Consider the following 15,812-nt stretch of genomic DNA (forward strand, 5'->3'; position numbering starts at 1 on the left):
TTTTGAAGTACCCTTGTATGTGAGATTCCAATATGTAAGTGAGATACTAATAAGTACACAGTGCTAAAAGGATTTAAATGAGTGATGCATATAAGGCACTTAGCATAGTACTTGGCTCACCTAATTCAAGAAAGGTTAGCTGGTATTAGTAATAGTAGCAGTCATTGACGTTTTTGGAATAGTACCTAGGACTCAGGAATTCCACACTCATATGGCTGCCCATCCACAAGAGTCTTTGTTAGTTGCCTTAATAGTCATGAGAACAGCAGCCTCCTCTCCCTCCTCCTCCTCCCTCTACCTACCTGAGCGCATCCTGGGGCAGAGCAGCCTCAGTTCTCACCCAAGGCTGGCCACAAGGTCCCAGGGATTTCATAACCAGAATGTGCAACTCTCGTTCCCTCCCTGGGTCACATCGTGACTGGAGGCACTGTCCTGTGTGCAGCTCATTAGGTGCTGGAAGAGAAAGAGGAAGGGGGCAAACCTAGGGGAAACAAGACCAATATTTTGTGGGAGATTGCATGCCATTGAGCCCCTTCAACTGAGGTATAACACATGGATGGAACAGTGCACAAATCATTTTCACGAGCTCTATGTCCCAGCTGCTAGATCGACAATCAGAACCTCATCAACCCTGAGAAGTTCCTCTCACGCCCACTTCCTGACGTCTAACACCATGAATTCATTTTGCCTGATTTTGAACTTTCTCAGATCTTATAGTGTGGACTTTTTTGCACATGGCTTCTTGTGCACATGATGATTGTGAGAATTGTCCAGTTGTTGCATACGGCTGTAGTTCTTTCATTCCCATTGCTGCATGATGTCCATTGTATAAATAACCATTCTATTTTTGATGGATATTTGAGTTGTTTCCAGTTTGGGGCTATTATGAATAGTGCTGCTATGAATATTCTTGTACATGTCTTTTGGTGACATATGTATGCATTTCTGATGAAGGTATGATTATCTTTAGCTTGGGTAGATACTGCCAAACAGCTTTTCAAAAATGGTTCAACCAGTGTATGCCCCTGCCATTATCACAAGAGAGTTCCAGGTCAGGATTCTCCCCATTCAGCATTAATTGGCATATCTTTTGAATGAATATTAGCACCTTTTAAATTCAGCTCCTGGGCTAGCTGATTAGTTCATCTGGTTAGAGCACAGCCTTGTAACACTAAGATCAAGGGTTGGGTCCTCATACCAGCCAGCCACCGAAAATAAATAAATAAATTCAGCTCCAATACTAGACAACCATGAAAATGATTGATCTACAAAAATGTCTGTGATATATCATTAAGTGACGTAAGCAAGTTGCAGGCCAATATGTATAACATGATTCCTTTCATGAAAATTGTATATGTGCATATTTAGAAGCAGAGGCCAAATTCAGAAAGGGGGTTTACTAAAGTCTCCATAGTGGTCACCTCTGGGGAGTGGAGTTGGAGGGCATAATTTTAAATGATGAGATTAGGGATAATTCTTGCTTTTGACATTGTGTTTCTCAGTATTTTAAAATTCAAGAAAAAAGTCTGTATAAATAAAATTCTTCATTCTCCACCCCCCATTACTGTCACTTACTATTCCATTACTTAAGGCTGGCAGCCTGAACCTGTCTTTCTTGTTATTTCCCAGCATTTGCTCCTGCTCTGGAATTACCCTGGGCAGGGCCTCTGGGACGAGTCTCCCGGGCACTGTTATTTCCCTGGCTGCACTGTGTCATTAGGAGATTTGGCGCTGATGACACAATGCCCGTACACAGTAAAGATTACAGCCCCTGACGGGACAGGATAGCCTGGCCAAGGAGCAAGCCTCTCAGTAGATATACCCGCAGTCTCGAGCTGCCTCAGTGGGACGTGGACTTTAGCATGTATCTCGATCTCAAGCCACAACAGCCAGGAAAACCACCCTTTCAAAGCTGCTGGCAGCTGGAGGCTCAGAGCCAGGCCTGCAGAGTTAGGCAGACCTAGGCTCTAGCCCTATCACTCTCTCGCTGAGTCCCTCACTAGGCCTCCACATCCCCACCTGTAAAATGGGCTAATGACAGTATTTACCTCAAAGACAACACAATGTGCCTTGCAGAGAGTGCCTGGCACATACCTAGCCCTCAGTAAATGCAGGCTGTTATTATTATGATTGTGATAGTGGTTGTCAGTGTTACTACCACCTCAAGAGGTAGAGCTTTGCTTTCACCTTTTTGGGGGAAAAGTACAAGAATGTGCTCTTTATATTCACACGTATTATAAAGTAAGTACATACTTTTCTTGGGGAAAATGGAATTTGCCTGAAACTCAAATGCATATATTTCAATTGGAAAGTTATGTGGTCATTCAACATTGATTCATCCAGGGAATGTCTGTTGAGTGACTACTATGTGCTGGACACTGTTCTAGATGCTGAGGATATGGCAATGACTGGAGCAAAGTCCCCACTATCACAGAGCTTACACTCTGCTAGCAGAGTCTGACGATAGCCAAACCTACAAGCAGATGTATAGTAAAATGATAAATGTGTATATAATAAATAAATATAATGCCAAACAGTGCATGAAGAAAAATGAAGCAGGACAGGTGGAGAGGGGTGCTGGGAATGCTGTCCGATGATTATAATCAGTGTCTTGAGTTGAGCCAGGGCTCTGTTCTGACTTTTTTTCTCCTTGGCTGCATGAGGAAGCCCAGAGGGCTCTGGTCTTGGCTGGGTCTAAGTTGACACTGGCCTGGGCTGGAACTGTAGCTTGCTCCTGTGGAGGTAGATGGTTTGAGGAGGAGGGTGGAGAGGGACTTTGAATGCTTTGTAGGAGGTGAGGAGCAGGCAAGGGGGGACTGTCATAAGAAAGTAGCTCTGGACCACATGGGGAGACTGTGCCCTTGGAAGGCACACCGGCATCCCCTCAAGGGGCACTATATGTCAGTAATAGCAGGTATTACTAAACACCTACTGGGAGTCCAGAGCTGGGCTTTGTACTACAAAAGATTCAAGCAAGTGTGAGGGTTGTGTTGGCGCCTGACCTCAAGGAGCTCACAGTCATGCTGGAGATACAAGGCCAAGCTCCATAAAAAGAAGAAAGCAAGACAGATTCTGTCAAAGACCTGAGTGCATGGGACAGGCCATGTATTCTTCTGGAAAGGCAGATCACCAAATCTTAGTCGGGCAACACAGAAAAGTTTTGCGTTCACACAAAGTCTGCGGTAGGTCCAGTGGCCTTTCCAGGGAAATGATTCAGGGATTCAAGTTAATGTCTCCATCATCTCAGGTCATTTCTTCCAGGTCCCTGTTGCAGAGGGAGAGAGAGAACTGGGTCACCCACACCAATTCTTTAATGCTTTAACACAGAAATGGGGCCGGCCCGGTGGTGCACTGGATAGTGCGCCGCTTGGGAGTGCAGAGGCGCTCCCGCCGAGGGTTTGGATCCCATGTGGAGACCGGTTCCCGCTCACTGGTTGAGCGCGGTCCGGGCGCAGCACTGAGGGTTGCAATCCCGTTGCCGGTCCCCAGTACGGGCGCGACACCGAGGGTTGCGATCCCGTTACCGGTCAGTAAACAAAAATAAAAAGACAAAAAAAGGAACACAGAAATGACACGTGGCACTTCTACTCACAGCTCATAGGCTAGAACTAGTCACATGGCTCCAAACAAAGTGCAAAGGAGGCTGGGAAATGGGGGGAGCACATGGCTCTTCCCTGGGAATGAAATGTCTCTGCCCCGGGCCATTCGTCACTGCCAGGATCTGGGCAGGCTGAGTGGAGGAAGTGGAGTTTGAAACGGGCATTGGGCAGAGTAGCAAAGGCCAGGCTTTGGGTAAAGAACCCTGGGTTAGACAGGAAGAACTGCCAGGTGTGGCTTGGCCACCTCTCAGCTGGGTGACTTGAGCAAGTCTCCGATCTCTTTGAGCTTCAGTTTCTTCTAAAATGGGGATAATCAGAGCTCCCATCCAGAATCATTAGGACAATTGTATATGAAAGGGCTCTCTACACTGCTGAGAACTGATTTAATATTGTTGACTATGCATTATCTATATTTTCGTTAGGGTTCAAAGCAGCCCTTATATACAAGTACGCATTCTATTTCTGCTGCCAGGACCTCTGTGTCCTGCTGGGAAATCCAAGGGATAGATTCGATCTCAAACTTTTCCACCAAAGTGCCCACAGCAGAAGAAAAATTGACCAGAGCCTGGGGCCACTGCTTAAAGCAACATCAGAAGCAACAACACATCCTTGAGGTGTCTTGTTTTCTATCAGCAGTTCAGGTCAAGTTTGCATTCTGCTATGCAATACACATGGTCATGTCTTATGATAAAAACAACTGCGTTCTTTCTCCCTGAAGCTTCTACTAAAATGGCAGCTCCAGGAAAATGCTCCAGGCCCATCATTAGCTTCACCTGGCCCTGGGCTCGCATATCCATCCATGGGAGGACAGAGGAGTTGGGGTCTCAGTCCCTGCCTCTCAAATCCCCAGGAAGGCTGGTGTAGGCTCCCTGAAAAGAGGATCCCAGCTCTCCTAGGTCTTTGCAGCTCCAACAGCCACTAAATGGACCCTGCAATGGGCCTGGCCTGGCCCCCGCCAGGCAACACACCCCAGCCCACCCCTCACCCCCAACCCCAGCCAGTAAATCGTCCCTGAATTAATCAAAGCACTTGTACTGGTCCGAACTCACCAGAGGCCTTCTCCAGCGGCCACTTTGTGTTTGGTAGATTAATTGCAGCTGGGGGAGGGGACAGAATCCATTTTTAGAAAATCATTACTTTCAGAAAGAGAGGGGGGTGCTTCTGGCTGAGGGAAAACTGCTGAGCTGGCAGCTTGAGCCTGCTGCTCGAGCCGCCAGGAAACCAGGACTGTGCAGGCTGCTCCCGGCTCAGCAGGGAAGGCGGTGGCATGCGCTCACACTCCCCTACTCCGGAGACCGGGGCATCCCAGCCCTCCAGCCCTGAATGCTGTTGGCTTGTGCTTGCTGCCCTGGCCTGGGCTCAGCAGTTTTCTGGTGTTCTGAGTAAGAAGGGGTCGCCCCAGTATTGGTTATCCCAATTGTCAATTGGCTGACTTGAGATCTTCTCTCAGCCTACCTGCTGCACAACACCCCCCAACCCCCAACACAGTCCCTGCCTGCAGCTCCAGGGAAAAAAGAAGACTGGTGACTCTAATCACAACTGCCTTACATTGAGACTCTAATAGATTGAGCTATATGAAATTGCCATTTTTGTGGCTCAAAATGATCAGATATTAGCAATCCCACATGGTCTAACCTAATTATCATATGGCCAGCTCTCCACATGTGTCTTCTCACTAATCCCCTTCTTGGCCCCATGAGGCAGGTATAATGCCCATTTTAGGTTTCAGAAATTGAGGTGCAAAGAGGTTGTGACTTGCCCAAGTGAGAACTCAAACTCAAGTCTGATTACAAAACCCGTGACCGTGAGCCACATGCTATTTCACATCAGGACCCTCTCCCCCCCGCCGCCCCCAACATACCCGCAAGGACAATCGAGAGTTGTGCCTCGGCAGTCCTGTTGCATTGAGGACGTGCAGGCTGACAAAAAGCTCCTCTGCAGGCTAGGTGTTGTCAAGAAGTCGCCATTTGCTGTGGGCTTGGGTGCAAATCCAGCCTCCGCCAGGCTGGGCATGGACGATACTGGGCAAATCACTCACCTATTGGAGGGTCAGGCTTTCCTGAGTCAGGTAAGACCTGCCCACATCCTCTGCAGGTGTGGAGCATGGGTGGCATGACACGGAGGCCCTTAGTGTCTATAAACACATACAAATGTTGGGCACTCTTTCTATGGCTCAGCAGTCAGGTTTCTTGTTTAAGAAGAAATATACCCAGCACGCTCACCCCTTGACCAACCCTGTCCAGAGAGATTAGATAGCGCAGAGGTGATAAAAATCCGACTATCACTTACCATTTGGGGGACCTTGGGCAGTTCTTCGCACTTGTTTCTTCCTCTGTAGAATGGGGGTGCTGATACTGGTATCTACGTGTAGGGTGGTTGTCAGGATTTTCTGGGACAATCCCAATGTAAAGCGCTTGGAATGCTGCCTCACAAACAGTCAGAGCACAATCAGAGTTGGCTCGTTATTATTATTATTATTATTACTATTCCCAGCCCAAGCTAAGCCCTCAATTCTGCCTCTCTCTCCCTCATTCGTTGGGCAATCCCTGTCTCAGCACCATGCCAGGAACTGTTAGAGCGGTGGATCCTAACTGAGTCTCCAGCTGAGACCCCAGAACACCTGGAGCTCTGCAGGGGAGACAGAGCCTACACCACCAACCTCTCTCTAGGGCAGAAATTTTTGAAAAGGTGTGTGGGGGGGGGCTTCCTGGAGGAGGCGTGGCCTGCATTACATCCTGAAGGATAAGGAGACATCCAGTTGAAGAAGCAGCTGAAAAGCACTTGCAACGGGAGCGTGCAAGCAAGGCGTGTTTGCAGAACTGAGCGGAGCCCTGTGTGCCTGGGACAAAGAGTCTCTGTGCGTGGTGGTGGTGGCTAAAGGATGAGGTTGACAGAGGCTGGTGCTGAAGGGCCACTTGGACTAGAGGTAGGAAGAGCAAAGGCCCTGCACTAAGTCATACCCATGGGGGTAGAGAAAAGAAATATGTTTGAGAGATATTTGCATTTTATAATTACTGATTGAATGAGTCAGGGTGGACAAAATTTGGTGTTTTATTCCATGATCGGGGACAGAGGCAAGGGAGATGGGAGATTCCAGGTTTCGGGTTGGGGCAATGGAGGCACCCACAGGTGAGGGGGTGATGTTGCTGCCCAGGGAGAGGGTGTAGCCTGCAAAAGGAGTCCAAGGTAGTATCTCCAAGACACCCCAAAATTTAAGAGGTGAACTGAGAGATTAGAAGGAAAACCAGGAGGCAAGAAAACTTCCTTCCAAGGGGGCACCTTCTCCTCCCCCTCCGCTAATCTAAATGCCACCTGTGCTGGAATCCCATCTCCTTTGCAAGCACCTTTAGCCCTGTGACTAGCTCGTCCTGGGTCACTCTGCTTGTGCTGTTGGTGACCATCTCAGCGTGGGTGTCTTGTCCTCCAGCATCCCTTGAGGGCACTCACTAAACCCCCTTCTTGGCTCCATGAGGCAGGTATAATGCCCACTTTATGTTTCAGAAATTAAGGTGCAGAGAGGTTGTGACTTGCTCAAGTGAGTATGCAGCCTGGGTCTGAGTTACCTCTGTAACCCCCGCGGCACAGTTCTGAGCACATGGAAGATGCTCAGGAGATGACTGGGCTATGACTTCCCTGGCAAGGAGGGAAAAGCGTCCACTACCAGCAAATGCCAGACTTCTAAGCAGTCCTCTTTCCCCACCCACAGAGAGCCAGACCCCCACCAGAATCTACACCCCCATACCCCAGTTCCAGCCTCCTTCTTCCAGAGGCTATGGCTTCTGTTTCTGACTCCAGAGACCTTGCTCAAGCAGTAGATCTGGATGGAAGTGTGGAAACCCACCTCCTGATTTCAAGGAGCTGTGTGAGTGCAGCCTCGTGGGATTCCAACATATAAACATCTCTACAGGACATGGACCAAGGAGTAAGAGCTGCTCAATCTGGAGTCAGATCCTAATCCCCCAGCCACTTACTTCGTCACTGTATGACCTTGGGCAAGTCATTTAACCTCTCAAAGCCTCCGTTTCTGCAGAGGGTCCTAGTGAGGATTATATGATAACTCCCTTAAATGCCTAGAGATCATACTTGGCACCTACTGAAGCATTCAATAAATGGTAGCTATTATTATTATTAAAGAACTTGCTGGCATGCCAATGCAAGTTAGAGCAAATGAAAAGGTCTTTGACAGCTCCCTAACCTAACACTTTCCATCCCCACCCCTCCTCCGCCACTACCACCCTGGAGTTAATTAGAACCCTCCTTGGGTGTTTTTCAGAGATGGTATTTTACACTTATTTTGGGTTAGAGAACCAGAATAAACAGAGGTGGGTTTCAGTTCAACTGAAAGCAAAAAGCTGCTTCGAGAGGGAGTGAGCTCCCCATCACCTCATGGGGACAAACTGGCCCAGACAACCACTTGGCATTAACGCTCTAGAGCATAAATCAACATGTATTACTATTTCTTGCTACACAACTGGATTAGAATTCTCATTAATGAAATGATGGTGTCAGTAGGCTATAGTGTTGGGTGTTATTATTTGGTGAAATTCAAGTTGGCAATGCTCTGTGGGCCCTCCAAAAAGGTTTCTTGGAATTATACTGGTTTGTGATATTCAAATTCTTAAACCCCACTTCAAAAGGACCCCCTTCCTGGATCTAAGGCTTAAGACCTCCAGCATAGACACCTGTACAGCCCTCTGTTTGGTGCCCAATGTGTACCCATCTCTTGTGCAAGATTCTCTGAATCTAAAATGTGGCTCAGATCAATCAGCACAAATCTCAAGTCAGCTGATGCAGGAACAGTACTGAAGACAGCAAGTGGCACTCCGGCTGGGCTGGGGAAGAGGACAAGTGAACTGTCACAGGAGAGTTCTAGCAGACAGGGGAGATAGCAGAGTAGGACTCGGACTCCATGACCTCTCTGGTCTCTCTGTGTCCAGTACAGTACTTCAGAGGGACCCAGTAAGTGAATGGCGTCCCTCTTACCACCAACAATCAGCTCCCCGCTGATTGCCCCTCCAGGGCCTCAATCCCCAGGAACCTCTCCTGGAATCCAGTCTGGCAAAGTCACTCTCCTCTGGCAAAGGTGCAGTAGCCTCAGGATTTAAATGCCAAGTGAGGAGTTAGCAAGCAAGACCAGATGGACCCAGTTTCTTGGTTCTGTACTTCCCAGTCGGTCCCCTAACCCAACCTCCTTTCCAATCATCCCAGATGAATTCCCTTTCCTCAATTTTGCAAGCTTTGAAAAATCACCCACAGGGCTCCCTTAAGGGGTCCCCATTATAAATTCAGTCCATCAACCAGCTACACCCTAGGGTCACAGCCTAACAAGAAGGGGGATGTCTGGGAAGCTCCAGGTCTTTCTAGCACTCAGGGAAGAGCAGCTACTGGGAGACGCGCTATTCTGGACGTCTCCGTTCTGTGGTCCTTGTCCCCCTCCTCCCCAACCAGCACTGGACTGGGAAGAGCCGACTCAATGGAATTCTAATGAACACTCCTCCCGTCTCCCTTCCAAGCAGCAGAAGAAAAAGGAGCTGGAGCACAACTGTGAATCAAGTATACGTTTTAAAAATTGTTTAATGGAACATAAACTCCTTTAGAAAAACATTCAGCTAGGTGATAACACCCATAGAAAAAAACACCAATCTTGTGTTTATCTTTTTTAATTTGGCATTTGTTATTTGCATTTATATTAAAGCAAAGTGCATCTTTTCTTTATTTTTCTTGTTTATACACATTGCACAATACATAAATAATGATGCTTATAAAACGTCTTTATATTTACAAGTAATAATATATTTATATATAACATAAAATACATTTTTTTCTTTAATAAATCTCAGGTTTTTTTTCAGGAGTCCTTTCTCTCTCAAAGCACTACAATGCTAAATTTCCAATGAGAATGCTTCTCTTGTTCATTTAAACCTTTGTAGTTAGAAAAATAGCTTATGTTAAAGTCTAAACATGCTCATTGAGCTAAGAACAGTGTCAAGGTATCATACGAGTGTATGAGTTGTAGACGAAATGGAAGAAGAGTCAGGTGTTGGCCTAGGATGGTACCTTGGGTTATGATGAACCAAATCCTTCTTGGTGGGAAGGGGGCTGTGGAGCACGTCCCTGCCAGGGATGCCCCCGTCGCTGGTCTAATAGCAGAGCTCAACACACAGAATGGGGAGGTGAGGAAAGTGCTGAGCTGGTTTTCTAACTCTAGGAAAAACCTGCTGTAACCAGGGCAGGGGAAAGTCTGAAGGGCCTGAGAGGGCTCTGGCTGAGCAATACTGCGACGGGGCTGCCCCGGCAGCCTTCAGGAAGCCCATCTCAGAGAGATCCAGGAGCAGATGGCCAAAAAAGAAAGACACTACGATGGCAGCGGGGTGGCAGGAGGGGAGCAGGACAAGGATGAGAACAATTGGTTCTGGTTCAGCCTCTAGCAGGCTGGCTTCTCAGAAGCCTGTGGATAGGCCCGTGTCCTAGAAGGGGGAGAGGCGGGGTGGGGGCTACCCTGGGTGGGGGGCAGAGCCTTGCTCCTGGCAGCTGCTGGGACACCCGCCGCCAGCTCGCCCAGGTACTGCATCTGCCCCACTGAGCGTGTCCAAAGGGCAAGAGAGACACAGCTTGGGACCGCAAGCCTCTCAGCCGGGGACATCCGTAAGCAACACAAAGAGGACGCCGTTTCCCCCATCTGTCGTTCTCGCACACGCATGCATACTCACAGACGCGCACACTCACACGCACACTCCTGACAAGTGAAATGATGACCCGATTCACACTCGGTGGAGGCATGGCTACCCGTTCGTTCACTGCATTTGGTGGTGCTCCGATGTTTGCTTCCCCTTTTCCTATCGGGGTATCCTGCCAACCATATCTGCCCCCCTGCAAAGAAACCCCAACATTTCTTTTCATAAGCTATTTCTCAAAGAGCAAAACAAAACAGAACACAAACAAGAACGACGAAAAGAAGAAACAAAAAACAAACAAAAACAACCAAAGAGTTTGCATGAAAAGCAAGCACTCAGGAGGAAAATATTAGCAGCAAAGTAGTTTGAATGGTGGCCTGCACGGCTCACGCTCTGTCCTGTCCCCAAGCGGCTACCGGCTGTTGAAGATGACCTCCAGCCAGCACGGGCAGCTGCTGATGAACTGGCGGGTGTAGCACTGGCCCCAGCCCTTCACAAAGCTGATCTGCACGGTGAAGCCAGTCCACGGCTGCTGCATGAACTCGTGGTCGTTGGGCCGCTGCAGGCTGTATGCCTTCTCGTAGTCGAAAGCCTTGATGGAGAAACCGGGGAACACCTTGTGTACCAACAGCGTCCTGGAGTCCGGGTTGTCCAGTGTGGCGGACTTGATGAAGATGGGGTAACTGCTGCGGTTGTACACCCACACGCCATCCACTTCACGCGTCAGCTGGATGCCACAGCCGATTTTGCTCCGCACCTTCTGCACCAGCTGACTCTTGTTGTCCGAGTTGAGCTGTCCGAGGCAAAAGCCATTCCCCTGAGGTAGATCATAGAAGATATCCAGGGAGGGCTCCTGGACACAGTAGAGCCTCCCCACTCTCGTCTTCTCCTCCCAGTATGCCACCACGCACCAGTGTGACCGATCCCCAGGCTCCAGAAGAAGTTGGGAATCTGCAAAACAAAATGGCAGACATGGTTGGTGGTGATGGGGATGGGCGTTCTCCTCCTAGAATCAAGACACACGGGCACACACACGCACGCACTCATAATCAGCTTGTCTCTCCGTACAAGACAGAAAGAAGGAGGTAGCCCTAGTCATGCTGCAGGCTCTACAGTTCTCCTACGGGGGCCTGGAAATCTTGATCCAGCAAGAGAAGAGCCCTGCCTTCCTTTAGGCATGAACCCGCTCAGGTGCTTCCTCTCTCCACTCCCCCACCTGGTCAGGAATCCAGTAACACCAGCACCTGTGCCCACCTGGCCAAAGGAAACCACATCCCTGCAGAGCATGGACTCCAGGGGACCTTAGTGACTCTGCCGGTCCTGGTTAGAGAGCTAGAAAAGACCTCAGAGAGGGCCTAGAATGACAGATCTTTCAACTGGATGGAACCTGGAACCTCCTCCAGTCCCTGTCATCCTGATGGAAAAAAAGGGACCCAGAAAGCCTGGTGCTCAGTCCAGGTGATGACCAGACCTAGAAACCAGGTGTCCAGAATCTAGGATCACCTACTCTATGGTCTCTGTGCTTGTCACCCAGCTCTCAAATCAGTGCCTTGGTCAAAAGGGACCTCTATCAGATAAAAATAAAAATGAGGTTGATTTGGGGCAAAAATATCTGTTTTTCTCATAGAAAAGCAACTCTCAGTGTGTCAGCAGCAGCTTTGTACACAAAGGGTGAATTCGTGTCAAGATGCCAAATCACCACATGCAGATCAGTATTAACCCAGACTACCTTAACAAAGCTCCCCCGGCCAAGACAGAAGATTACGTGTCTGAAATACACAGGACCATCCTCGAAGTCCCCCTTCTCTGCTGGCAGCCCCCCAACAAGCAGCAGCCCCCTCCCCACCTTCCCCAGAAGCACCTCGACCCTGCAGGGCGCCATGCTGTTCTTGCCCGGCCCTGCCCCGCCTCCTCCCTCCCCTGCAAGCCCCACCCTGGCTTTCCTACATGCAGCCGGGGAGATGGGGTGATTCTGGTGAGGTGATTTTCCTCAACAGGCACTCAGAGGACTTTAAAGGGGGGAATCACGCGCAGGGAGAGGGAGCCCCGGCTGCTGGCATTCCAACTCCTCCTTAAGCTGGGGCCAGCGGGCAGGCCTCAGACTGGGGACCATAAATCTCCCCAGCCCAGCCAGACTGCAGGAACGCTGTGGTTTGTGGTGGCAGGGTGGAGACCGGAAGTCTTGTATTTGTTAACAAAAATGGGGAAAGGCGAGGGGAAAAGAAGAGGGGGGAAAGCCCAGCGTCAGGCTCTCCTTGCAGCCTTCACTTCTCACTCTGCTGGGTTTGGGGGGCCGCGGTGGCGGTTGATGTGGCATGTGTTTTGGGTTGGCCTTTGTGTTTCTGGAGCAACTGGACTCAGGGAGTCGACGACGGTGGTCTGTCCCATCCAAGGGTGGGCAGTGGAGGAGGACCCGGCCCCCAAGTCCCGCTGCCCCAGCAGGCTGGGTAACCCAGTGCAGCTCCGCACACCAACTCTCTCCAACTCTCACAGGCATGTTAGGACTGGGAGCCAGTCAGCTCCATTAGCTGTTTTGTTTTGTTTTTTTTTTTAACAGCAGCCAGTCTTGGATGGAGGTGTCCCGTGAATAAGTCTGTACAAAAGTGCACACTGCAACCTGCTGAGGCAGCCACGAACACACACCCTGAGCATGTTCCCTACAGACACCCTGACTGGTCTTCCCAAATGCCTGCCCAGACATCTACACAAAAAGGGGAAGCTGATGGCTCTTTCCTTTTTCTCAGTCCCCACCCCACTGAAAACACCAGAAAACTGGCCAGTCACCCCCGACAAACATGTGTGAGACTGTGTGTGCCCGTGAGTGTGGGCACACAGGTACGAGTGTGTGCTGTGTGTGTTTGTGCGTGCACACACACTGGAACATACGGAAAAACAAGAGAGGGACAAGGGCTCCAAGCAGGTGACTCATCGGGCATTAACTTGTTTCTGCAAAGCATCCATCAACTGCTAATAAACTCGTGAGCCCTGGCAATCTTTGAACTTTCTTGCTGAGGGAGCTCAGGCTACACCAAAGACCCATAACATCCAGGGAAGGAGGAATACTTTTTGGCGAGCCAGTGTTCTGGGAAGGAGAGAGCCTCTTCTGGGAGGCACAAGGCGTCCACCCTTTTGGGGGAAGAGGGTGTTTTGAAATGCAAGAAGCTCTTGCTTATTATCCCAGCTCAGGACAACAAACCTGGCCTGGAAGGGAAGACTCAGAGTAGCTGGGAGGGAGGGAGGGAGGGTGGTTCAGGAGACCCTCTGCAGAGCCTCACAATACTTTGTTTTATGCAGCCTGCCCTGCTGAAACTTGGCACCAGCTAGCAAGGAGGAGGAGGAGTCACGGGGTGGGTGAGGTAGGGGCCGGGATCAGATCGAGTTGCCCCCATGCCAGGCCTGATGGCCGCCTCGGCAAGGGGTGGGGGCCTCTGGGGACTGAGGAAGCTGGGCGGGGGCTGGGGCCTGAGGGCGGTGGGGGCAGAGGGGGAAGTGTTCTGGCGGGTTNGGCCACAATAATCAACCACATTGTATATTTACAAAATAAAATAAAATAAAATAAAATAAAAAAGTTAAAAAGATGGTATGAGACTTAGGCCTGAGAGGATTGGAGGAGATGATGGAGAAGTTCCATTTCAACCTCAGTGGAGAAGAACCAAACCACATTGGAACAGAGAAAAAAAAATCTGCAATGTTTGAGCATTTAAAGTTACAAGAATGATTTTGAAATTAAATATTCAAAACAAATCACTTGACAGATTTTTTGGAGCATTTATTTAGGAAATACTAACAATAGTAAATAAGGACCAAACCATATAAAACGAAAGATAGTTATTGATTCTAAAAATAAAAAGATAGATAGTTATTGATTCTAAAAATGGACAACAAAGTAAACATAAAATACTAAATACTATTTGACTCAGCCATGAACAATGTTATTTACATAATGAAAATGTAAATAATGACTCATGATTGAGATAAATAATTATAAGGGAGTCGGGGAGTGAGAAGAGTCCAAAATCCTCAAGGACAAAAATGGGAATCAAAAGATAATATCCAATACATAAATTAAGAAAGTACTGGCTTATCATTTAGAAAATGGACCTAATCAACAAGAAAAATAAAACATGCTGCAGGGATCAGAGAAAGAATCGAAACAGGAAGTCTGGGAGCAGAGAAGGGTGAGACGGGAAGCTTCTGGCTTTTTTCATTTTTTAGTGTCAGCATTTTAATTATTACAAAACTTAAGTGACCTTTAGAAGTGTAGAAGGAAAACGTATTATAGAAATGTGAAGATTATGACCACAATTTGGATGTGATATTGAGGAAAGCAAACACAGATGAAATTAAGAGTCAAAGATTAAGGGAATAGTATACACTTTTTAGAAACAGAAATTGGGGAGCTATACCTTTAAATCAAGGAGAAAATGAAGAAAATCAAAGATAATATCAGTTTACAGACAGTGGCTTTATCAAAAGCCATCATCAGGGTCTTAGTTTGTTTGGGCTGCTATAACAAAATACCATAAACTGAATGGCTTCTAATTTGAATTTATTTAGAATTTTTAACTTCATCACCTTCCCTAATTTTTTCAGTCACTTTTGAACTAGTACTGCTCATTTAGTGTTTTACCCAGTCTTTTCTTACATTCTGTTTTCAAACATCCTGTAATGCACAGATGTGATCTAAGAAGTTCTTTGTCTTTTTTAAGGCAGCGTTGTCCTATATGATTCTTTAGGTTTGCCATCCATCTTAGATCATTAGACCTTTTTATTTATCTCAATTCTCTATTTATTCAAAACTAAAATATCAAAGAAATGTGCTGCACTACCTCTTTAGAAATTTAAAATAAAAAAATAAAGTTGCCGGGCCAGGCTGTCTCCAAGAGTCTTCCCAAGATATCCATGGCTTGACCAGTAGCTTTCATCTTTCAGAAACATAATATTTTGAGCACATCTTTTTGGAAACACATTCTAATTAACCACTATGCCAATTTCAAATTTATAATGAGAAATAGCAAGCTCAGGGTTCCAGGTAATTGATTTTCATACGAATGTTGCATTTTTCTGCTGTACACATAATACCCAAGGAACCAAATCAGAAAAAGCCAGATTATCATTTACTTATAGAGCTCAAAAACAAAACGAAGTAGACAGATTTGTTTTGTACTGAAATCCAGCTAAAATTGCTTGATGCATCCACCTCCACATGATGAATTATCTTGTCAGGAGAATTAAGATACTCAGAGTTCACTGAGCTTCTCTTTTTCTTGAACACACCAGCTTGAATGGATACTACCAATATTCACCTCTGTTACTCCCCTTTATCTATGTGAAGCAAAACTAGTTAAGATTGTCTCCCCACCTTCCTAATCATTTACAAGAAGTGGTTTTGGCATCACTCCATCACTGTTAGTGAATATATGGGAATTCTGCAATGAAACTCAGGCAAAGCACCATATCATATTGAGAAATTAATAGACAAAATATTAATTTCTCATGTAGACTTGATGTAGATATGCTTGTGATAGATATGCTTAAT

General features: G+C 47.5%; 1 protein-coding gene across 1 annotated transcript in view; it reads right to left on the minus strand.

Moving 5' to 3' along the window:
- Positions 1-9,148: 9,148 nt before the first annotated feature.
- Positions 9,149-15,812, minus strand: part of SMAD7 (SMAD family member 7) — a 33,113-nt gene continuing 26,449 nt past the window's right edge. The window contains exon 4 of the mRNA XM_008590848.1: positions 9,149-11,224. Coding sequence (XP_008589070.1) covers positions 10,686-11,224 — 539 coding nt within the window. The 3' untranslated portion in view covers positions 9,149-10,685. The remainder of the gene's footprint in view (positions 11,225-15,812) is intronic.

The sequence above is a fragment of the Galeopterus variegatus genome, unplaced genomic scaffold, assembly GCF_000696425.1.
Source record: "Galeopterus variegatus unplaced genomic scaffold, G_variegatus-3.0.2 Scaffold6404, whole genome shotgun sequence".
Taxonomy (NCBI): domain Eukaryota; kingdom Metazoa; phylum Chordata; class Mammalia; order Dermoptera; family Cynocephalidae; genus Galeopterus; species Galeopterus variegatus.